Consider the following 26047-nt stretch of genomic DNA (forward strand, 5'->3'; position numbering starts at 1 on the left):
TGTCCGCGTTGTTTCGCGGCCGTTTCGAGTGTGCGTGAACATTGTTTTGCGGGACGGTATGGCCACGGCCATCCGACCGTATTCTGTTCAACCGCGGTCCATCCACTTTGTGGTTGTCGCGGCCACGATACTCTCGGCGGTCATAGACGCTGTGAACACTGTTGTTGGGGGTAGCCAAACTGAGTGCCTCCAGCATTTTGGCGGCGGGCGTTTAGTGGCGACGCTGGTGTCGGCCGCTCATACCCGTCGCCTGCTGGGCCAGGGGAACTTTCTCTTGGGGGACCAGCTTGTGCTCGTGAAGCTGGCCGGGCAAAACATTAAGTGGATCACATCTGGTCGGCCCAGTTTGAAAGGTCCCATGACGTCGTCAAGGACGTGTTGTCGGCGTATGGGACAGGAAGAACGATGAAACATGAGGCGCAACAGTCGCACCCGAACGTGTGCACAGGGAACCAGCGTGTTTGTGTGGACATGCGCACGCCGGTCCCAATTTTCATTGTGGTGAACGGGTTCCAGGTAATGTGTAATTACCCGGCCATGCGCCAACTGTGTCGCCGCTATGGCCTCGAAGTGCCAAATCCCGCTGTGCGGGACGTGTCTGGCATATGGTTATGTGGACAATGCCTGTACTCTTACGTGCACTGTGTATAGTGGTGGCCACACGCCTTCGCGTTGCCCGCGGCGTGTGGCGACGTATGCCTAGGTGGCTGTAGATCCCAAGAGGGCGGGGGCAGCAGCTCCTCCTCCTGCATGATCTGCATTGGATGTGGGTGGAGTCCCCGAGGGGGCGCCTTTCCCAGTAGCTGTGACGCCCGGGGAGGGTACGTCCCTGAGGAGAAAGCCATCTGGACCATCCAGCTTAATTTTTTCCATCAGAGAACAAAACCTCCTTCTACTTTTCTACGTTTTATGTTTGGTTCTTCTCAGCAAAGTTTAACCGAGCTGTTTCGTGGTGTGGAAGGAGGTGTGGCCTTTGAAGTCGTTTAAGGTTTTTAAAGCCTTTCTCTCGTAGGTGCCGTCTTATTGTTCTTAGGCTGCATTCTGGGTCCATAAGGGTCTTAATCAGGCTCGACGATTGGTTGGTGTCTTGCCAGATAACGAGTCGAATCCTCCTACTCAATGCTGGCTAGATTTTCTTGAGCTGACCACTTGAAATTCTCGTTTCGTGTCCCTCAGGGTCTTTTAAGAAATTTGTAATAGCAGTTTTACTACACCCAATCTCACTAGCAAAGACACGTTGACAGAGACCTTGCTGTTGCAGCTCGACAATTCTGCCACGTTCAAACTCTGTCAACTTTTTAGCCTTTGACATGTTTTTAACCAATGTGACACAGATGTCAGTTGGAGATGTTGATAACGCTAATGCTTCAACACAAATGACTAAATTTACGTGTTTACCGATTAACGCTTCGTTTCTGTATGGTCTTAAATGTTATTTAACTATAATTGTTTTTTTATGTGTAACAATTTCAGAGAGTAAATTTTCTGTTTCGTAAGTGATACTATTCGTAACATTGTTTTTTTAATTTTGTTTGAAATTCTCAATAAGAAAAGTAAGTAAAATATCACTATTACTTTTTAAATGTTTAATGATTAATAGATTGTACTTGACATTTCGGCTTACACCTTTATCAAGGGTCTACGAATGTCAGAGGTTACCAAACTGATTTAAAAGACAATAACCGAAAAAAAATACGTGTGCAACAAAATACGAGAAAAGTGTACATGACACAAATATCGTCGAACAGTGTTAAGTCGTTGATCATTAAAATAGAAAAAAATATAATAATAACATATATACATAAAATTAAAATTATAAAATTAATAATAATAATAAAATGTTAAAGAGATCAGACATTGTACATATTAATGAAAGAACGTCTGGACTGAATCGAAAGTGATTAGTTATATTTTTTCTCGGGAAAATTGTCACGTCTTTCTACAATTTTGATTATATAAGTTCTATTAAGTAATGTTTAACATCTTTATTGTGGCACGAATGTGTTCTTTGAAACGATCATGTTCGTGGCCAAACACCGTACACACGTAAGTTTATAGACTGTTTTTAAGTGTGCAGGAGCGTAGATAGCCCTCGAGTAGCTTTGTTTGAAATTCAAAACAAACCATAATTTTTAAACATGCAGGACGTCTCTAAGGACGTTACCCAACACTTTTTTTTTCATATTTACACACATTGTCGTTATTAAAGGCTGACCCAGTGAGAACATCCTTCAAGTTCCTAACAGATTTTTGTATGATTTTGATATTCAAACCAGATCTTGTAATTACTTGGTGAAGGAGATTATTTAAAGGATGATCTACGAAAGACATAACAGATGAACAAGTGTCTTATGTGCTAGTTTCTTTTTTTTCACGTCATTTGTTAATATTTTGTGAGTGAAAACTGTGAAATGTCTTGTAGTGTAACTCTACAGGTAGCTATACAACGAAAGTAACGTTTGATCCTGACTTGTGTTTTACCGTTCATGGTGTTGTAGATTTTCTTAATTCTGTTAGTTGACCAATAATGACATCTCGTTTTGTAGCTGGTGGATGATGTGAGTTATAATGTAGAATAATAGGTTTAACACATGGTTTAGAATATATCGAAGTAACAAACTTGCTGTTTGCTGTAGTGACCATGGATAAAGAAAGGGTATAGATTTCTGGCCATTTTCGGTGTGAATAAGTGAGTACTATGTTGGAGTATTGATTATTAGGAAATTCAACCAATTACATAAGAGAAGGGAGTACACGATTCCTTCTATCCGATATATCGTCGACACATCTGTTCCATTTAGTTGGTATAAGATTAGTTTCAAAATTGCACTGAGTAAAACACGATGATTCAAGGAAATTGACGACAGCCATGTTATTTCCATAACGATGCTTTTCTTTCGTCTGTAGGGAGTTGAATCATATTTAAAGCAATTGTTGCTGAGAATAAATTCGAGAAAATTTTCAGTAACTTCTCTAAGAATATCTATGGTAGTATAACAGCTGGTCGATCTAAAAATATTCATAACTGATTTTATACATTCTTCTATAGGAAAGAAAGGATACATAGAAACAACATCAAGAGTGAAGAAGATGATGTTCGAACTTATATGTAAATAATCGCTGATTAACCTATTGAGAAAATATCAGGAATCACTTTTGATTCATTATGACGAGAAACACATTTAAAGTAAAACACTGTTCAACTGTACTTGTATCACGTAAAATTTTTGTTATATTGTTGTGGCATATTTTGTTTTTGGTCAATGTAATTAAAAATTAGTTTGCTAACTTGTGACGTTCATAGACCATCCATAAAATCGTAAACCGAAACGTCGGGTACTAGTCAATTAATATTTTGTGCTCAAGTTCGTCAGTTTTACATAAAAGTAAGTATAAGTTTACGGAAAAATATGTTAACGAGAGAGGTAGACTAGCAGACAGACACTTAGGCTAATAGATACAAAGGCAGAGAAAAAATAAAAATAAGGATAGTTTGTTTGTTATTTAATTTCGCGCAAAGCTACACGAGGGCTATCTAAGCTAGCCGTTCCTAATTTAGTAGTGTAAGACTAGAGGGAAGGCAGCTAGTCATCACCACCCACTGCCAACCCTTGGGATACTCTTTTGACAAGGAATAGACTAGGATGTTTGGTGCGATGGGAATTCGAACCCGCAACTCTCAGATTATGAGTCGAGCGTTTTAACCAGCTGACCATGTCGGGCCAAGGATAGATAAAATAGAAAGATGTTTAAACGTACATATAAATACGCAGTTTTACATGTGTGTGTGTGTGTGTGTGTGTGTGTGTGTGTGGAGAGAAATTATGTTTAAAACTATCTGAAAAGGTTTAACCCTTACCTGAAAACAGCGAGCCACCGTATGAAGAGAAGCAACTTCAGATCTTTAACAGAAAGTTTCACTATTTCAGAATATGAGCCAGATGGCTAAATGTAAGTGGGTATGTCTTAAATATACTTGAGAATCCACAGCTAATGATTGTTTAGCTAGAGATACACAATATAACTACATGTAGTTGTTCTAAACATTTATTTTACCCCATGCCCTTTTAATATTTGAAATATTCAGGTGGTCAAAGACGTAAGCAACGCTATTCTTAATGAATCGAAATAAAAATGTAATCAAATAATAACCTATTCTGAAAAATATGATATTCCTCACCTTTATCCCTAAACTAATAGAGAAGATTTGTGTATATTTATATGTACATGTAAAACACATACACGTCTCAATTTTACCATGTTAGTTTTTATGTAAGAAACCAAAACTCCAGCGTCATCTATTTATTGTCACACTAAAAACAACTCCTTAAAAAAAATACCTACTTGGGGTATTCGGGATTCTGACAATTGGAAAAATAATTGTTGTATGTGTAACAGAACACAGTTTTAATTAAAAGTACCCTCCTCACAACAAGAACACAACTATCACTTGGACGGTATATAAGAGTTTGATTATATCTTTATTGATGTTATTTTGAAATGTAGTACTGAGAAACTGGTGTTGTTAATAAAAACAAGTTGTATTTTATCAATAATTATATGCACTTGTAATTTATAAAAACAAAATGGTTTATAGGATAAAACGTTTGAAGTCTGAAAATTAAATCGTTTTGATGTAATGAGTTGTACACCATTAAAGAGAACCATGCGAACACTTTTCCGTGCAGAACATGTCATAAAATTTTTTTCTTTTTGGTAATATACGCTTTTTTTATGTTTGTTTTCGTAATAGAGTACGAATGCTACGATCAATCAATACTATCACAACAAACAGTTTCTCCTAACAACTACAAAACCATGTTACGACGTGTTTTGTTTTTTTCGTTTTTGTTAGTGCAAAGCAAGTTGGAGACTTTCTTGTTGTTTACCTGATAACCCGGCCTACATCAGTTCAACAAATATCCCACCACGTCATAGGGTGAAGAAATAAGAAAACATTCAGTTCCAGTCCCCACTCGGAACTTAAACCCCAGTCCGCTGAGCGGTGACCAACTTTGATTACCTCGACACGCGTGGATACCAGATCTACCAGAAAGCCCTTATACCAGAGCCACTTGTAAGCCCTTGTACTAGATCTTCCAGTAAGCTACAGTCAAATGCAGAACAGATAGCTATTATCCAAAGCTGCATCGAACTGGCCACCAACGGTTGAAGTCAAGTACTTTGCCCTCCACGATGTTGACTCCCGTAACTTGAACACGTTAATCGGCGGAAAAATCAACCTCACTTATCCTAGGTCAAAGTTAAAAGACTCAAATTTTTGTATATAAACATTCAAGGTTGTTGAAAAGATACAAAAAATCTAACACGAACTATTTAACCTTAACCAAAATTTTAGTGTAGACATAATAACAATCAATGAAATCTTTCTGTCACCCGACAATAATTTTCCTTTCCTAGCTATAACTTTAAAAGTACCTAAATCACAGAATGTGTGTGTGTGTGTGTGTTTTCTTATGGCAAAGCCACATTGGGCTATCTGCTGAGTCCATCAAGGGAAATCGAACCTCTAATTTTAGCGTTGTATGTCCATAAACTTACTGCTGTACCAGCGGGGGACAAATCACAGAATTCTCAAGCGTTAATGTTACTCGCTCAGAAAGATCTTAACGTATCCTTCCCCAATCTAAAGATAAAGTCGTATAATTGATATAATTTACGTAGACCCTCCCCCAGTGGTACAACGCTATGTTAGTAGACTCACACCGCTTGAAATCGAGTTTCGATACCCGTGATGGATAGCTCATTGTGTAGCTTTGTTCTTAATTTCAAACAAACAAACATATTACAACATCCTACTCCTAATCACGCAACAACAGCACCACTTTCCACTTACAAAGTACCACCGACTTCAAACCATTATCAGTCAAAACATGCACAAAATAAAACTCGAAATAACCTGAATTCAACTCCTGAAACCCAATCTCATTCACTGTAAATACCAGCCTTAAGTCTAAAACCTTAATAAAAGACACAAACAACCGCATCAAAAAAATTAAACGTATCCCAGCACAAGGGCTATTTGCGTTAGCCATCCCTAATTTAGAAGTGTCAGACTAGAAGGAAGGCAGTTAGTCATCAACACCCACCGCCAACTCTTGGGCTACTCTTTTATCATCGTATAGTAGAATTGACTGTCACATTTTTAAGCCCCCACGGCTAAAAGTGCGAGCATGTTTAATGTAAAGGGATTCGAATCCGCGACCCTTGGAATACGAGTCGAGCCCCTTAACCACCTGGCCATGCCGGGCACAAAAGGTTATCCGTGCTACACCCACCACAAGAATGGAAACCCCATTTCTAGCAGTAAAAGTCTGCAGACATACCGCAGTTCTGTTGGGGGGATCCATATTGGAAACTGGTAAAGCTTCTGTCAGTCAATAGGAAACAACGGAAAATGATCACGCAAAGTTCTTGAAAAATTGAAATCAATTTTGCAACGACAAATCTTAAATATATCTCACAATAAAACATAAAAACATCACAAACGAAGATTAAACCAATATTTTCAAATACTATTCTACAGTCTTCACCACTCCTAACAAACATTTCCAATAACAACCAAGACCATAATTATCTAAGACATAGTTACTCCCAATTTTCCATTAAGCATCAACCCTCTTAACACACACGTAGACACTATTATACAACCTCTTCACCAAAGCCAAAATGAAGATTTACATTAAGAAACTAAAAAAATTAAAACAAAATACGCTGACCTCTATGGGAACTACATTAGAAAAATGATTTTAAAACACATTTACGATGCACTAATCACAAAGATGTCTGACTTAACCCTAAAAAACAGGATATTACCCAAATACGTAGAAATCGGAAGTAATTAGTGTCATCCCCAAAACAGTGACGACCCTAATAGTCCAGCTGGTTACAAAACCAATAAGATTGTGAAACAGTAAACCATTGCAGAAGATGGTTACAACCAGATTGCTTTAACATCTTTAATTCAATAAGCTCGTTTCCGATACACAAAACGCATCATGCAAAAACGAACAGCAATCGAGCATTTAGTCACATTTTAATAGGTTTAACAAACAAAGAGTTTAATCGCAACCAAGTTACAATCGGCGTTTTCCTGGACTTAAAAAAACTTTCGATTCTGTTTGGCACAACGAGCCTTATTTATAAACTGTGTAACTACAAAATACCTGCTCCAATTATTAAATAGAAAATCTCTCAGAGGCTCCCAAAATACAAGCTTCAGAGTACGCCAACAACATCACAGTATGGAACACGTCACGTAGCCCCCTACAGGCAGCAAACAGAATACTAGCTACTCTAAACCACATCCAGTGACTCAACACATGCCGCTTGCTACTTAACCCACATAAAAAAAAACCTATTATCTTTTAGCGTAGGCTTAAGCAAAATAACAAAAGTAGATACGTTGAACGCAAGCTATGTGACACACAAACCAACCTTACAAATTGGCTAAAATTTCTCGGTTTGACCTTCTGTAGGTTAACCTGGAATACTCGATTCTAACAAAAAACGATTAAGGTAAATCAACGAACAAGCTATCTTCAAACAATCAATGGCCGAGGTGTACAATTTGATAAGTATATTATTTCATGTGTGAATATCAGCTCCATATTGTATAAGGTGAATAGTGATTTCGAATACTAAAATGCAGATGAAACGAACCAACCTGGTAAACGCTATTTATCAGTTTAGCCTACAATAACATACCTACCTAGAACAACTCGTTCTGGACAATGAACGCGATACTTGTCAGCATATGCTTAAAATAATATACCTATTACTTACTGACCGTAATATTAAATTCTTGTTCTTCATATCTGCATGCACAAAATACTTTCTGCGTACTGAAAAGCTTCCGCATCTAACTGGTACAAATTTTCTCTCCTACCGATTGACTTTGATTCAAAATAAACAGTGATTACCACGCTATTTCACCACTTCTTGGTGTTTGTTTTGAACTATGGAAAATGTGTGACGTCATCGCTTCTGCACTCTTTAGCGAAAGTTAAGTTTCTGAAATATTTTAATCAGTAACCCTAAACAACGTTAATCTTTCGAAATAGTTACACGAGGTTACAAGTATGAAACAAACAAAAACTTCCATGCATAAAATCTTGTGATTTCTAAATACGTCTGTGCATCATACATAGGTTTTGATTTCAAGATTAAAATAGTTACATATTGCTATACATAAATTAAATACTCTAGCTCATAAGAAAGACCAAAGACCTATTTAGTGAGTTTTGATGCTTAAATAAAAGAAAACATAATTACATACTCTGTCGCTTTTCGATTTGATGAACTGTTACATTTTACTTTAATAAACGTCATTCTAACACAATTTCATACGTTGAATTAAAAATAATAAAAACCTTGATTAAAATATTATACAAACTTAATCGCTGTTTATTTTCAAAGTCAATCAGTAGGGGAAAAATCTCTACCAGTTAAATATGAAGAGTTTTAAGCACGCAGAATGTATTCTAAGACGCTCTATGCATGCAGATATGAAGAAGACATTTACTATTACGGTAAGTAATATGTACATTATTTTAGGCGAAACTGACAAATATCGCGTTCGTTGTCCAGAACAAGTTGTTCTAGGTGTGTATTTTTGATTCTATATTGTGTGATAGTACAGTATGTCTGAGACATTATGATGATTCTAGTCAGCGTGTGTTGTATTTATCTAGATGGTAATTACGTTTAACACTCTGAATATTTAAATCAGTAAAATTTCCTGTGATGAAAGTTGGGTCGGTGTTTAATGGCGCAAAAACACTAGGCTATCTGTGCCAAAATATAATCCGTCAAGACCCGGGATTGAAAAGTGTAATGAAAGACGTCGAGTCAACATAGCTAAAGACAACAAGTGAAATTCCAGACAGCCCCTGGGGAGGAGGTACGTTATTTATTTCAGAACAAATGTTTAATATTCTTTAAAAGCAGCATTTCCATAGTTACGTCTTTCCTCGTTATCTCGTGCTTTAGAAGTTTCCGTTTGCTGTTGGGTAGTTTCTGGAAACAAAATGGTAACAAGGATACCTGGCAACCGAAAACCATATCAAGTATATATCACTACACCTTCTCAAGTCCGAAATTATGAAGTACTATAAAACAAACAGGATTAACATATGCCGAATTCGTGTTTTATTAAAATTTCCAACCATTAAATATTATTTAAAGCACAACACGTGTCAGCTTTATTCCAAATGATTTTTTTTACTACTGATAGTAATGAAGAATAGTAAGTTATGATTTATATCACAATAAAATTCCCATCTATAGAAGAGAAAACTGCCATTATACAAAACATTCCAAACCATCCTAAAATTCGTATTAATTCAGTAAAGATGACAGGCCACACGATACTTGACACACCCTAGTTTGAGACACAAAACAACTTTATCATCAACAAAAGTAAAACAATGAAAATAATTTGTCTAACAAATATTTTATATTTCGCGTAAAATGAGGAAATTAGACGAGTCGTAACTAGAAATAAAATATCTCGATTCCCATCCAATTTTCGATCCTTTTATTAATGTAAATAAAACCACGACCTATATTTCCAGAACGTGGCTTTATTAATCTAATACTTCGCTTTTCCAGCTACCATAGGAGCTATAATATCCTGATGGTTTACTAATTCAGTTGAATCTTACAACGATAATAACAATAAAGTTTTGATTAGGATGAAAAAATATTTTCATACAGAAATCTCCACCTTTTTTTCCTTATTAATTAAAAGGAAAAGACGCCATTTGTGTATGTGTTATCGTATAGCAAAACCACCTGCGGTTACATTCGGAGCCTACCGATGGGAATCGAACCCCTAATTTGAGCGTTGTGAGTTTATAGAGTTACGGCTGGAGTAAGGAGGGGCAACAGCATTTGTTTGCTGAGAATGTTAAATTAATTATACTTATTACTATTATTCTAATAAAATGTTCTTTGATAAATCACTGTCAGAACTGCTTGTATGGAATACGAGATAAATACGTCATGACTAAAAATAGCGAGCAAATATCTTTAGATTTTATTAATTAAAATGACATCAACTCATATATGTGTTCTGCATGGTTTAGGCTTAGTTAAAAAGATATTCTATTACTTTAGCTCCCATGGTCTTACCACCATAAATAGAATCATTCCATAGATAACAACGGTGTACTTCATTCCAAACACTTCAGCATTAATAGCTGGGATACAAACGAAACTGTGGAAAGGTGACATACAAAACAATAACCCATATTAAAAACATCGTTTTTCCCCCGGTAGATGTCGGGATCAACGTGAATAATAAGATCGTCTTCATTCCGAACAAAATTAAAACAGTTGTCTGTAAAATAAAAAAATATTCTAAATTTAAAATGCATTTGTTCGTAAATCAAACACAACAAATTATGTTAATTTTGAATAATAAACAGGAAATTGCAATCACAAATAATAGTATTCACTAGACTTGCGTGTTACTGTATACCAATTAACAAACCATTCGACAGCATATTATTATGAGTAATGTAATAACATTAGTTCACCAGATTGTTTTAATTAAATGTACCATTATTCAGATAAACCTGTTAAATAGGTCAGTCAACTCTAAATATGCGAAAAGCTGGTACAAGTCCTATCACCGAGCATGCTCGAACTTTCAGTCGTTGAGGTGTTTCAATCAATTTCACTTTTCATAGTTAAAAAGGCAAATATTTTCCGGTTTGTGGAATAAAGTAACTGCTTTCCTTCCAGTCCATCACTTTAAAATTAGGGACAACTAGCTCAGGTAGTCCTCGAATAGCTTAGCGAAAAATATAATAATTAAATTTTTAAGGCGTTAAAGATCTTTATATCTGAGCTTCATATTAATAGTATTTTCACCTTCAACTATATTTTACTTTAGCTTTTAATTTGTATTTGTTATATTCATTTTTTATGACACAATGCGTAGCTTTTTTTGTTGTTTTTTTCTATAACATTGTTTTTGAAATGGTTTATTTCGTGTACCACAGGGATGTAGTAGATATCCACATTAGAAAATCTTCAATGGCTCATCGTAAGTAAGGCCTGCCAATGTAAAAACTGGGTTTCGATACCAGCAGTTAGCAAGAGGAATACATAACTCATTGTGTAGCTTTGCCCTTATAATTAAACACGTCAGATGTGATGCCAAAAGTCTACACGTAAAAGATTCTAGCTATTGTATTTTATATAATAATAAAAGTATTTATTTATATAGGTTGCAAAATATTTTAAAAATAGATATTCTGATTATTCTCTAAAAATATGAAGCAATTAACATTTTTTAATAATATGAACATAAACACACCTTGTAAGAAGTTTTTGTTGAATTACGCCTATCAAGCCTCTACTAAGTGCATGAAACGCTGAGGACACAGAACCAACAGAAGCGAGAAATGTATCATCGTGAATGAATGATTGACCAAATATCTAGAAATATATATATATATATATACACACACACACATACATATATCTGCATGAAAATAACATTTTAAGACATCATTACATATTCTACAGTTATTATATTTTAACTTAATCAATTCTGCACTGTTTATTGATTCACGAAAATGATAAATTCAGTTGAGATTGTTTATTTAATAATTTACTTTATCCGTTTACTTTCATCTCAGACAGTTATAGCTGTTGTCATAGAACCTTAATTTAGGAACAAATTATGAAATCTTAATGTTCAGGAGCAAACAGAATTACAAGTCCTTAATAACCTTATCCGTCACTGGCCCCATAACGCCAGTTTACTTTATTATAGATAATATTAAATGTGACGTCACATACTTTGTAGAATGTGTTCACGAATGTTACTGAGTGAAAAGAACAGACAGCCGTTATTACTAGCAGATAGAACTGTTTGGTTTTGAGGGCTTCTCATTGGTCACTTCCTTGATGTCCACAGTGTTATCTAGTTCTTTCTGGTCCAGATTGGAAGCAGTCAAACTTTCTTTACAACTTGGTTTGATTGTTTCAAGGTCGACAGCTTCAGGTTCATCCGAGTTCTGCAATTACAAAGTTTAGTGTCACCAAACGTATCACAAGCTATTTTCGTTTCACTAATTGTTAACAACAACTACAAGTTTATTTCATTTCATTAGTTACTGATGAATTTGTAAAACAGAAGAGAAAAGAACTGTTGTTTTCTTGACACTCAAAGAAAACAAAAACACGAACAGTAAGTTATTTATTTATTTGTACTGACTACAGAGTCCTTCTGTGAGACAGCATGGAATTCATGGAGTTGGAAGATTAAAATCAAGAGTTAGATTTTCCGTAGTAAATAAAACATGTAGTCCAATTAGGCTTTCTTTCATAGAACAAACGAATCTAACACTAACTGTTTCCTACCTCAACTTCACGAGACTTTGGTTCACTGTAGAGTAACAAACCCACAAATAAAAAACAGCCGTGTACTCCTGCCATCAACAAAAACACTGAAGGAACTGTGTCTAAAACATCAGGATCATCGAAGTATCTGAAACACATATAAATGTATTGAAGACAAAATGTGAAAATTAGATAATGCAACATATATAGAAATATATTAATCGAATAAAATATATGAACTGAGCAATTAAAAAACAAATACGTTCGGGCGAGAAAGTATGTATAAATCTACCATTCAGAAAATATGTAACTGCGTCAGTGTGAAGGAACACAAAAACTACCAATCAGAAGGAAAAATATGAATATCTCAATCAGAATAAAACGTATTTTTTTACTGGAACTTTCCCTACATTATTCGTGGTATTAAAAATTATTAAAAGTTGTCATGAAATTTTCAAAATCAGATTCAAACACCCCACAACTCACACCTTATAATTATGGTATTACTGTCTTGCAAAATTTCATCTGTGTTTTCAGGCGAGTGTCCCAAATATCATTAGTAATCAAATTCTCTCATTACAGTAATGTAAAATAAGCAAACTAAAAATTGTTATATAATCATTATAGATATTTTATAGTGTGCATTTGTTATGTAAACTCGTTATAATATGAAACACATACTGCCTCCATTCCAACTCTGAAAGAGACCCAGTCTGTATAAGAATAAAAATTTATTAATTTGTTCTTTGATTTTGTTCTGGCCATTTTTATGTGTTGTAGGCCAAACTACAAATATAAAACTTTTGAATGGATACTACTGCATATGTAGCGAGTGTAATTCTAAAACACTGATAATGGTAAGTACATCAAGTCACAAATGAACTTAGAAATCCTACAAAATTCTCTCCGTCATTTTTTTTCTGATAATCTTATCCATCACACATAGGTGCCAGGTCATGCCTCATGTTAGGCTTTCCATGTATTATAATTCTGGGAGTATTGGTTTTATTAACGTTCTATATATAGTGTGACATCAACAATCAGTTGGTATCTCTTGTAAAGAAGAAAATTGCCACATCAAGAATATAGCTTACAACAACACAGCGAGCAGTATAAAAAATTCTACAAAATTCTCTCCGTCACTTTTTTTCTAACAATCTTACCCATCAGACGCAGGCTCCAGGTTGTTAGGGTTAACGAAAAACGTTTGTACATTGTTCATTAAAAGAGGAGTAGCAGCATATCCTGAAGTAAGTATTCCTATTACTATGCTTTTCTTCTCTGGAAACCACTGAATAAAAATTTAAAAACATACAAAAGAGCAAGCGGTAAATACTGATAAAAGAATTCGTATCAGTCTATAGGCCTACGTCAAAAGCAGACATAATAATCATACTTGAAAGCGTTAATGATTATAAATCTTATACATTTATGAACCTATAAAGACCCGAAATGTGACTTCAAGTTACCATATCAACACGCTCGCTCGTTCCAAAAAACTACACGTTGTCGGCTTCATAGGTAAACGCATTGAAAATGTCGTCACAGCGAACAACAGCAAACAACAGTCAGAGCAAAAAAACTTGTTACTTTTTTAAATTTCCCGAAGAATAAACAAAAGATTCAAAAATCTAGGCCTAGTTTAATAATATCATTGCAAAAGCATATATGGCAATCGTCACCTAAATCATCTACGAGTTTCTTCCCTTCACTCTCCTCACGAAGAATCGAATGAAATAATAATAACAAACGAATGAATTGATGTTCCATCAGAGGTCTTAATTTAGCGTGTTTATTAATTCTCTAATAACTAAAACAATTGCACGTTTTCGTGATATATTAGCAATATCTTCGGTTTATGAATAAATTGAGTAAATTTGATTGTTTTAAATTCAGTACAAGACTACAAAAGGACTGTGTACTCTGCCAGCCACATGTATGGCATACCGTTGTGCCACTGGTCCCATAATACATTATTCAGAACAAATTTAAAAAATGTAATGTATTCAATAAGTTTTTTTTTATTTCAAGGAATAATAAATATGGTATACAATACCTAAATTTTTAAAACATTTTTAAAAGCAATAATTTTGTATTTGATGAATACATTATTTTGGGGTTATCGTAATAAAAGTTATTTTCTTCCTCGTAATATTATTCAGTGTAGTTATTATGAATTAACATTAGTGTTATTAAAAACAATAATAGTAAATATTATCTTCTTTCTTATAGTTATGTATTGTGGAATAGGGTAGTTTGTTTCATCTGCATTTTTGTATTGAAAATCACTATTCACATCATACAATATGGAATCTAAATATACACATGAAATAAGATACTTATCAGATAGCACACCTAGAACAACTTGTTCTGGACAATTAACGCGATATTTATCAGTTTAGCTTTAAATAATATACCTACCTAAAACAATTTGTTCTGGACAATAAACGCGATATTTGTCAATTTCGCCTAAAATAATATACTTATTACTGACCGTAATAGTAAATGTATTCTTCTTCATATCTGCATGCACAGAGTGTATTAGAATACTTTCTGCGTACTGAAAACTCTCCACATATAACCGGTACTGATTTTTCCCCTTCTGATTGACTTTGATTGAAAATAAACAGCGATTTCCGTGCTATTTCACCAATACTTGTTGTTTGTTTAGAACTATGGGAAATGTGTGACGCCATCGCTTTTGCACTCTTTAGCGAAAGTTAAGTTTGATAATATTTTAATTAGGAACACCTAAACAATGTCAATGTTTCAAAATAGTTAGACAAGGTCACAAGTATAAAACAAACAGAAACACCTATGCGTAAATTATCTTGGGATTTTAAAATATCTGTGCATCATACATAGGTTTTTCTTTTAAATTAATATAGTTACATATTACTATACATAAATTAAATACTCTCATACCTCCATTGAAGTGACTATTAGTTGGCCATAAGCAGTCATTGGGCCCAAAACGTGAAGTGCACCAAACGTGAAAATTGTAGGTGCTAAGCCTTCCTTTATGCTCCAGTATGTCGAAGCGATCGCCCCTCTAGAGTTGAAAAAAATTAACTGTTACAAAAGCACTCTATAACCCTAAAATGTTCCAGAGAGTTGTTAGGTTCGGCATTTGCGTCTGTAAATCAGGAAATACAAATCGAAAATAAAAGGCCTAATACCGAAAAACTACCTAAGAAAATAAGCGAAATACATGTATCAAATACATTGGCGCTATTCTTACACAATTTCATGCGCTGAAGTAAAAATAATATGTATTTCTTTGAACAGAAAACAGAAAGACAGCACTGAAAAAGGACGATTATTCTTGTTCTTTATAGGTTTACGAATTAAAACTGAAATTATTTTACAATGGTTATGGACACATTTCAAGTTCCAAGAGCAATGGGTATATTTTTTTGCAATCCTTCAAAATTATTCCCAATAAATGATAAAACACCAAATGAGCAACACATTTCTTTTTGACCGACTATATGGAGTTGTCAATAAACAAACAAACAATAAACATTTGTAGTGAATCACATTCAATGAGAAAGGGAACCGGATAAAAATGAACACTCCTTCTTACAAGTTTCCCGCTTGTACAGTGGTAAGTCTTGGGATTTAAAACGCTAGAATCAGCAGTTCGGTTCCTCTCAGTTGACATAGCAGATAGTCCAATGTGACTTTGCTATTAGAAAGAAACTTCTAAAAACAGAAAATTTTGATTACATGTTGGTGGCCAAAGAATACACAAGTACCAACTTTGTCAAAGATGAACTTCACGTAAACGGATATACTGAAAACCGGCGGGGACCACTACAATAATTTTATGATAGATTTTATCTCTGTGATTTTACTTCGCTTCCTAGATGCAGAAAACGAATATCTTTTAAGAAAATTATGCATTATATTTCCAAACTCAGGTGTTACTTTCAGTTATTCCTTATAATTTATGCAATGAAATATATATATTTTTGAATTCAACGCACGAAACTGTATTAAAATAAAGTTTATTAACATAAGAATTTAACAGTTTATCAAACTGAAAAGCGCCTTCACTTTTAATGTTGTGTCTTTAGTAAACCTTCCAATTGAATTTCCACAGAATATATTCTCATTAATATTCCACGTCAGATAACGAAAGAAAAGTCTCTGTTCTTAGTTTAAAATCCAATCGAGTTATGGGTATCTTACATGAAGCAGGACAAGCCAAAGATCATGGCTTTACGTCGTCCAACCTGAAGACCTAACCAACCTCTAAAATGTATGAAAGATACACCAACGTAAAACGTATACACTACCCAGCTGACTTTTCCATAAGTTACTGTTCCGTCAACTCAGTTTTTCAGGTACGATGTCAAGTATGGATTTAAGTTACCGAAGGTAGGAAATGTACCAAGTCCAAAATGGATCAGAAAGCATCCAAATACAGAAATATACGGCCGAATTTTCATGTTCTTCATTGTGCTAGACTGTGAATGAAAATTACTGGAAAAAATATTCAAGTTATTTAACAGAGCACAGATGCCCAATTGTAATGCGTTGTGCTCAAATCCAAACAAATAAATTTACTGAATAATTTTAACATTTGGTTATTTCACAACAATGAATATCGTTAGTATTAGGTTGTTTTCTATACAATTACAGTTTTAATTACATAGTTTTAATTGTAAATATTCTTAAGCATTGCTTAAAATTCAATATTTTACAGAAAACGCTAAAACAGAGGTATTTGCGCATAGCCGACTATAATTCTGAACCGTAAAAACGACATCAAATCAACAACACTCACCGCCAGTTGTTTCAGTATCCTTGTCTTAACGAATAGCTATCCGTGAGACTGCGTCCGCTAATACAGCGGTAAGTCTACGGATTTGCAACAGTCTTCGATTCCTCTAGGTAGACTCAGCAGAGAGCAAGATGTGGCTTTGTTATAATAAAACACACAAGCACATTCAGTGAGACTATGGCTTTACTTTATCGTTACACAACTGCGGCAATCGTGGTGCGAACATGGAACTGCATGAAAACAAAAACACGAACAATAGAGTTTTTCGGTGAGACAACAGTAGAGTTACGGTTTTACAAGATTAAAATAAGGAGTTAGCTACAATCCTAACAGTGGAGAAATCATTAGAGCTCAATGTGGTTTTGTTCTTTAGAACAAACAAATCTAAACCCTGACTGTTCCATACCTCAGTTCTCCGAAACTTAGGTTCACCGTAAAGTAAGAAACCCACAAATAAAAAAAAACCGTGTACTTCTGTCATCAGCAAAAACACTGAAGGGATTGCGTCTGACTTATTACGATCATTAAAGTACTTGAAACTCATAAATATACTGAAGACGAAATATTAAAATGTGAAAATTAGTTAACGCAACAAATATATGAATCGGACAATTAGAAAACATATATATACACTGGGGCGAGGAAAGATATATATAAATCAACGAAACAGAAAATACATTACTACATTTTTTGTGAAGAAACATATAAAATTTACCAATCAAAAAGAAGAACACGAATATCTTAATCAGAATAATATTTTTTTTCTCTAGAACTTTTCTTATACAGTTAGTGGTGTTAAAAATATTTTTTTTTAAATTCGCACAAAGCTACTCGAGGGCTATCTGTGCTAGCCGTCCCTAATTTAGTAGTGTAAGACTAGAGGGAAGGCAGCTAGTCATCACCACCAAACCGCCAACTCTTGGGCTACTCTTTTACCAACGAAAAGTGGGATTGACCGTCACATTATAACGCCCCCCACGGCTTGGAGGGCGAGCATGTTTAGCGCGACACGGATGCGAACCCGCGACCCTCAGATTCCGAGCGCATGCCTTATCGCGCTCGGGCATGCCAGGCCTATTAAAATATTAAAAGTTGTTATGAAATTTACAAAATCAGTTTGAACACCCTACATGCCCACACATAGTAATTAGAGTATTAATGTATTTCACAAGGTCATCTTTTTACACGCAAATGGCTCAAAAATGATTATTAATCAAGTTCTCTCATTACCATCAAGAAACGAAACATTGTTATATCATCATTATAAACATTTTATACAGTGCATATGTTAGGTAAATTCATTTTATTTCAATTTTCCTCTGGTCATTTTTTATGTGTTGTAGGCCTAACTGCAAATGCAAAATGTTACAGTGGATACTTCTGCATATCTAGCTACTGTTACCCTAAAACACTAATAACGAAAAGTCACAAATGAACTTACTAATTTTCTCACAATATGTTCAAGTATATGAACAGACGATAAATTTCATCGAACTAATACAAAGTTTATAAAATCTCTTGGTAATGCCTTATTTTGAGCTCTCTATGTATTATTATTCTACGACTATTAGTTTTGTCAACGTTCTAAACCCAGTGTCATATCCATAATCATCAGATCTCTATAGTAAACAAGAAAATTGTCACATCGAGAATATAGCTTACAACAAAACAGTGAGAAGTAAACAAAACAATAAAAACACTATACAAGAAATTCTAGGAAATCCTGTCAGTCATTTTGTTTTCTTGACAAAGTTATTAATCAGACGCAGAAAAAGTATTCCTATTACGAAGCTTTTCTTTTCTGAATATAAAAAACATAAAATACTTGTGTTATTCTTTAAAATATAAAGAAAGAGCAAGCGGTAAATACTGACAAAAATGTGTATTAATGTGTATGGTATATTATGTGCAGACATAATAAACATATTTAAACCTATGAAGACCTGAAATGTGGCGTAACATTACCGTATCAACGCGCTCACTGGTTCTAAACAAACTACAAGTGTTCGGCAGCTTAGGTACAAAACCACTGGTAATGGTGCCGTGATCGTGTCCAACTGTAGTCAACAGTCAGAGCAAAAACTTGTCCCCTTTTTAGATTCCCCAAAGAATAAACACAAAGAAGAGATGGATTAGGTAAATAAAAAATAACTTCACATGTAGTTGTATGATCACATCCAAACTTTGCTAAAGTAAGCGAGTCACGAATGCGTCTCCATCACGTTGCCAAACCACGAAAGATAAAAGTAAAGCAATATAAGGTTTCACACATTTCTCTGGCCATTGAACTTTTCTCAATATGATGTATCGTTATGTTATTCAGATTATTCATATATCTAGGCCTAGATTAATATCTTTGCAAACGCATGTATAGCAATCGTTACCTCAATCATCTATGGGTTTCTTCCCTTCACTTTCTTCAATCAAAATCGAATGCAGTAATAATTATTAGAAAAGAAAAGAATTGATGTTGCATTGAAGTTTCATTTGAGCGTTTTTGTTCCAAGTATACAAATACCGTAAATTCCGGCGTATAAGTCGACGTGGCGTATAAGTCGAGGTCTATAAGTTTGGCCTAAAAATCATGATTTTGACATGTACCTGCCGTATAAGTCGACTTCCTTCTCTGGCTCAAATCGCTTGGTCGGAATATTTCAGTCGGCATCAGCGGCGAGGTGTAGCTAAGGAAGTGATATTCAATAATCAACTGCGTCATCAGCAGACTTTGTCAGACGGCGCCATTTTCAAGAATTCTTATTATCCGCTGTGACTAGCTACGCCTCGCCTCTGGTCGGCATAAAAATGACAGATTTGCACTTTACAATAGAGAGCAAAGTTCTGTCACTACGTGTTCTGAGAATTCATTTTTGCTCACTCATTCGTGCGCTTCGCCGCGCTTTCACTCACGTGACGTTTAGTTTGCCAAAGTAAAGTGAGAAATCTGCGTTGATTGGCCAACATGACATGCTTGCTCGACAAATAAGGCTTTCACTAAAAGAAGAAGTGTCACGTTTTATGCACCTTACGGTATTCCTGTCTAGACAAATTTATTGATTTTCTTTTATCTGGTGTGTCTAACCTTGCTACGCTTAGCTAGGAAATTAGCTGACCAATCGGCTCTGAATGAATTTTTAACTGTCTATCCAGTTTCAAAATGTCAGTTACAAATTTCAGTGACAAATTTTAAATAATTATAAATCGTTAAACAAGCAAGATGTCCAGTCAACCACGAAGAAGGATAAAATATGATGCAGCATTCAAGATAAAAGTCGTTCAAGCAGCCAAAGACAGTAGCAACAGCGCAGCAGGTTGGCACTATTGCATAAGTGAAAAATTGGTCAGAGATTGGAGGAAGGCAGAAAACACTATCAAAGAATTGTCCTTAACCAAATGTGCGAATCGTGGTCAAAATCAATCAAAATGGCCAAGATTAGAGAAGGAAATAGCGACATGGGTGTTATCTGAAGGTCAATGTGGCAGAATCGTAACAAGAGCCCTTATCCGACTGAAAGCTTTACAATGGGCAGCTAAGAATAAAGAAAACAGCATGGATTTTAAGGCAACAGTCAGTTGGTGTTCTCGTTTTATGCATCGTCATGATCTGGTCATTCGTCAAAAGACAAAAATTGCTCAACAGCTACCGAAAGATTTGGACTACAAGATCACGCAATTCCAGACCTTCGTCATCAATCAAAGAAAACGAAATGAATACGATATGGCTCACATTGGAAATATGGACGAAACGCCCATGTTTTTTGATGTCGTCGGCAACACTACAATTAACAAAAAAGGAGAAAAGACAGTTCTGGTGAAGACCACAGGGCACGAAAAACAACACTTCACCGTCGTATTGGCCTGCCTCGCCGATGGAACGAAACTGCCGCCTATGATAATGTTTAAAAGAAAAACAATGCCAAAAGACAAGTTTCCGTCAGGTGTCGTGGTTCATGTACAAGAAAAAGGATGGATGGACGATAGTGGATATGTCAAATGGATTAACGAAGTGTGGGCCCGTCGGCCAGGCGCCATGCTTAAACCCAAATCGTTGTTAGTGTGGGACATGTTCAAGTCACATTTAACGGATACTACGAAAAAAGCATTAAAATCGAAAAAAACAGATATGGCGGTGATTCCAGGTGGATTAACATCTGTACTGCAACCTCTGGATGTATCGTTAAATAAACCATTTAAGGATTCTATGCGCACCAAGTGGAATGAGTGGATGGCATCGGGTCAAAAAACTTACACTGCCGCCGGAAATATGCGTGCTGCATCTTTGCCTACAGTGTGTCAGTGGGTAAAAGATTCCTGGGACTCTATTGATCTAAAAATCGTTGTCAACTCATTCAAAAAATGCTCAATTACCAATGCGATGGACGGTACGGAGGATGATATGTTATGGGAAGAGGATGACGATATCCCCTCATCATCAGTGGAGCATGACATTATTCCAGAAGAGGATCCTTACGATGACCACTTGAATGGTGAGGAATGGGACTTTGTGTTTGATCGATCTCATGTTGAGTAGGATTACTAGTATTTTACTATTTTATAAATAAATACCTATATGTCATATTATATAATTTTGATTTGCGATGGTTTTCTCGAATCTGAATTTACTAGAATTCATGTCATGATAAACGTCACCGCCGTATAAGTCGAGGATGGATTTTAAACTTGAAATTTGGTGTTAAATTTTCGACTTATACGCCGGAATTTACGGTAAACTGATAAATATCACATTTATTGTGCAGAACAAGTTCTAGACAGATATATTGTTTTTGGCTAAACGTTCGTTGTCTTTAAGAAAATTATGCATTATATTTCCGAATTCAGGTGTTAATTTCAGTTATTTTTTGTAATTTCTGCAAAGAAATATATATATTTTTGAATTCAACGCACAAAACCGTATTAAAAGTCGATACACACATACACAGTAGCAGACAACAAACAATTGGAAAAAAACCCACCAAAAAACTGACATTAAGCACTACAAAATCCCGGAACACATATACAGAAGCAGACACAAAAGAACTGTAAAAACCCCAAAAAAACTCACACTTATTACCGACACTAAGCCCTACAGAGACTCGGAACTTACACGTACAGAAGACACTTTACACACTCTGATCCGTCATGTTCAATCCCGTTATTTATTGGTAACAGAGTTGCACAATAGTTTGATTTAAGAATCAGCCCTGAAGATCTCTGTAAGAAAGTAACAATAGAATCAAACTGTAATTTTAAATCAACATCAACTGATCAAAGACCACAAGAAGAATTCGCGTCTAATTCATCTATAGGCAAAAAAAAAGACATAAAAAATTCCAAAGAAACAAGGGTAATGTAATGAGCAATTTCTATGTCAAACCCCAAGCAAGTACATTAAAAAAACTTCGTAGATGAATTTAGTAAAGAAGCTTTAAAATTACTAAACAATATCAAGTCTATAAAACAAAATTTGACATCATCGTAAAGAAAAGGCATAAAACTTCTTAGGAAGAACGAAGACATTGTCATACAATGAACCAATAAAGAAAACTGAATCGTTTGATTCATTATTGATAAATATATTGAATGATACGTGTAAGTTTACCCAGCCAAACTTACCTCAACCCAACGTAGAACAAACAACTGAGAGAACAACTCAGAATATTGATAAAAGGAACAATTATTACTAATTTGTAATATTTCGCATATAAACCAACCGACAACACCAAAAATATACGGTTTACCAAGAGTTCACTAATCCCACTAACTTTACGCCTAATCAAAATAAGCGTCCAATTAAAAACCACTCCATACCTTATACAGCACTTATATAATTTAGATAATAATGTCATTATGTCTTGCTTTATCATAAACCTATTCCCTCAAACCTTTTGTCATGAATCATCACAACATGCTGCATAAATTATGTCACATGACACCAATTAGAGAATGAAAATCTTAACTTGTTAAAATGAACAAACAAAATTCGTTCAATACATAAAGTCACAAAATTCATAGTTAAAAATAAAAATAACTACACGATACATTTTTGAACGTTAACATGACACGTTTGAAACTTCCCCTCTAATATTCATAGAATAAAAAACACATAGCCAAAACTAACATAAACTGGTTTTATAATCATGTAATCCACCAGAAATTAGGCGCTCTAAAAACATCCTAAATTTAACACACAACATTTTTACTACAAAAAGAAGTTACACACTTTAATCAATGTTTTATTAACGTTAACTAGTTCTTTACTACAACAGTTATTTATTCATCTTTTGATTGCTTTGTGTTTAGTCATACATAAATATTCTGTAAAATTCATGATATTTACATCTCTTTCTCTCTCTCGTTTGGGTATATATGTATATACCCAGGAGGGCCAGGTGCACTTGACCTCTTCCTTCCTTCTTTTCTTTGTTGGTGTGAACTGTTTAGTGTGTTAATAATTACTACATGAGGGCCAGAGTAACCCACATGTCCATGTATCTTTCACCAACAGCTCCTCACTAATGTCTAATTCATAGGTGGCTAGTTTTTATTTTATTATTCAATTATTATATATACACTGCTTGCCAAAATCTTAAGGCCAATGAACATAAAGAAATAATATGCATTTTGCGTTCTTAGACTCAACCACTTGTTTGAGTAAAGCTTTGAAATAGTAGAATTGTGAGAAAATTCTTTGAAAAAATCGTTTAAGATGTTGTTTTTTGGTGTTTCTGCAAAATATAAATTTTAAAAATTTCTGTAAAGTTTGGCTGTTGGATGTCAATAGAGTTGTCTTCTTCTGTTGGTTGTTTGCTAGTTGATTTTGTTTTTTGTGGAACAAGTCTCCTGGCTAGGTCTTCTAAACATGTTTTAACTAAACATAAGGTTGGAATGTATCTATCAGGGCAATGTTCACGTACCTTTCACCAACAGTTCCTCACTAATGTCTAGTGCATAAGTGGCCTGTTTTTATTCTATTATTTAATTATTATATATATATATTACTGTTATCATTATAATTTTTCTAATTGTTTAATATTTTTTTCTAAATGTTCTGATATATAAGTTAATCGGGGAGAGGTGTTTAGGTTCATCTTCATCAAATATGTAGTACCTGTCGAAATCGCATAGTAGTTCATTTTGTCTCCAATTTTTATCAGAATATTTCATTGTACTATGTAGGAGTCTATCTGCTGTTGTTGGTGTGTTTCAATATTTATGCATAAACTTTGAAGAGGCGATTATAGGTGCACTGATGCTGTCGTATGTATGTTTGTAATGACTGTAATTTGGTTTGAGCTGTTATTTGCTTATATTAATCCATGCTGGAGCTGCATCGTCTATTACAGGTCTTATATATGTTTTGTATATTTTAGGATGTTTTCAGGTGTTGCTCCACTGTTTTTACCTGTTAGACTCCTAGCATAGTTTGTTCTTCTCCAAACTATAGTTTTTACATTATTTAGATGCATTGTCCATTAAGTTGTTTCGTTAACTTTGTAAATATCACTACTTGGGCTTTCGCTGGGTTTATTTTGGTTCTATATTTTGGAGAATATTCACATATTCTGTTTAATTGTGGTTGTATATTTGTGGCTACTATTGCTGGTGTTGGGGAACTTTTCCAGATTGCTCCATCATCGTCGAACTATGATGAGTATCCATGATTTGGATCTTTAAGTGGCATATTGTTCACATACGTGATGAAGAGACCAGGGCTAACCACCCATCCTTGAGGGACGTCGGATACTGGAGTGAAGAACTCCGAGAAGGTTCCCGCTACACTTATTCTGCATTGTCTGTTTTTCAAATAGTTAGAGAGCCAGGGAATAATTTTAAGAGATAATCCCATTTCATTCATACGGAACCGACTATCATTACACCATACAGTGTTGAATGCCTTTTCAATGTCGAGGAAGCAAGCGACAGTGCATTCTCTTTTATTAAAGCTGTCTATTATTGTTTCAGTTAATTTAACTTAGTGATCTGTTGTTTGTCTAAATTTTCTTAATCCGTTTTGTTCCTTAGATAATTTTGATGTTTTCTCCAAAAATGTCGAGAGTCTATTACTTAATATTCGTTCAAGAATTTTGCCTACACAGCTGGTCAGACTGATTTGTCGACAACTGTTTGGTTTATTGGCTGGCTTACCTTCTTTATAGAACATTAGTATATTGGCTTGCTTCCAAGAAACAGGGATGTAGCCAGAGTAAAATAATAAATTAAAGATTGCTAATAGATGATCAAATAATTTCGGAGTGTCTTGTTTGATGATAATTGCTTATATTCCGTCATTTCCTGGTGATTTGTTTTTTGAGTTTTTTACTGCTTGTTTGAGTTCTGTTATTATGATGTTTTTTGGTTAGAAGTATATTATTATATTCGTTTGTGTTATTGTTGTTTATATTGACTAGGAAAAGTGGTTTGTATAGTTCTATCTTATTTGCTACATCATTGTTTACTGTATTGTAAAAATAATTGTTCATATCTGGGTCATTGTATGTTTTGAAAGTGTTTTGTAGTTGTTGTCTGGAGACTTCAGCTTTTTCTTTGTTGATATGCGCTAAGGTGTTGTTATGTTCTAGTGTTGAGTATTTTCTTGTTGTTTCTTTGTTGGTAAGTCATTTTAGATGTTACCACAATTTTCTTGGTCTGTTTCTTCATTTAATTGAGAGCAGAAGTTATCCAATTTTTCCTGTTTTAGCAACTTAATTTCTGTTCTGATTTTACTTCTAATACTATTAATTTGTGTTTTAATTCTTTATCTCTTGTTGTCATAAATTGTCTTCGTTGTTTAATTAGTGTTATTAATTGTTTTTTTTTGGTTTCCATATATTATTTATAGTCTTTCATTGTTGCTTTGTTATAGTGTTATTTGCTGTTTTTAAG

General features: G+C 34.7%; 1 protein-coding gene across 1 annotated transcript; it reads right to left on the reverse strand.

Annotated features, from left to right (window-relative positions):
- Positions 1 to 11748: 11748 nt before the first annotated feature.
- Positions 11749 to 15425, reverse strand: LOC143241105 (apicoplast pyruvate carrier 1-like). Its single transcript, XM_076484663.1, has 4 exons — positions 15304 to 15425; positions 13542 to 13669; positions 12400 to 12526; positions 11749 to 12053 (listed from the first exon to the last, which is right to left on the reverse strand). The coding sequence occupies exons 1-4, from the start codon at positions 15340 to 15342 to the stop codon at positions 11892 to 11894; spliced, it is 456 nt and encodes a 151-aa protein (XP_076340778.1). The 5' UTR covers positions 15343 to 15425; the 3' UTR covers positions 11749 to 11891.
- Between the last annotated feature and the right edge of the window lie 10622 nt (positions 15426 to 26047).

Source organism: Tachypleus tridentatus, chromosome 13 (genome assembly GCF_004210375.1).
Source record: "Tachypleus tridentatus isolate NWPU-2018 chromosome 13, ASM421037v1, whole genome shotgun sequence".
Lineage (NCBI taxonomy): Eukaryota > Metazoa > Arthropoda > Merostomata > Xiphosura > Limulidae > Tachypleus > Tachypleus tridentatus.

Coding starts and splice junctions, on each gene's coding strand:
- LOC143241105 (XM_076484663.1), bottom strand. CDS start 15,342: ATGACTGCTTATGGCCAACTAATAGTCACTTCAATGGAG. Junction 13,670..15,303: donor TAATAGTCACTTCAATGGAG/GTATGAGAGTAT, acceptor ATTTTTATTCAG/TGGTTTCCAGAGAAGAAAAG. Junction 12,527..13,541: donor CTGGAGCCTGCGTCTGATGG/GTAAGATTGTTA, acceptor TATGTGTTTCAG/ATACTTCGATGATCCTGATG.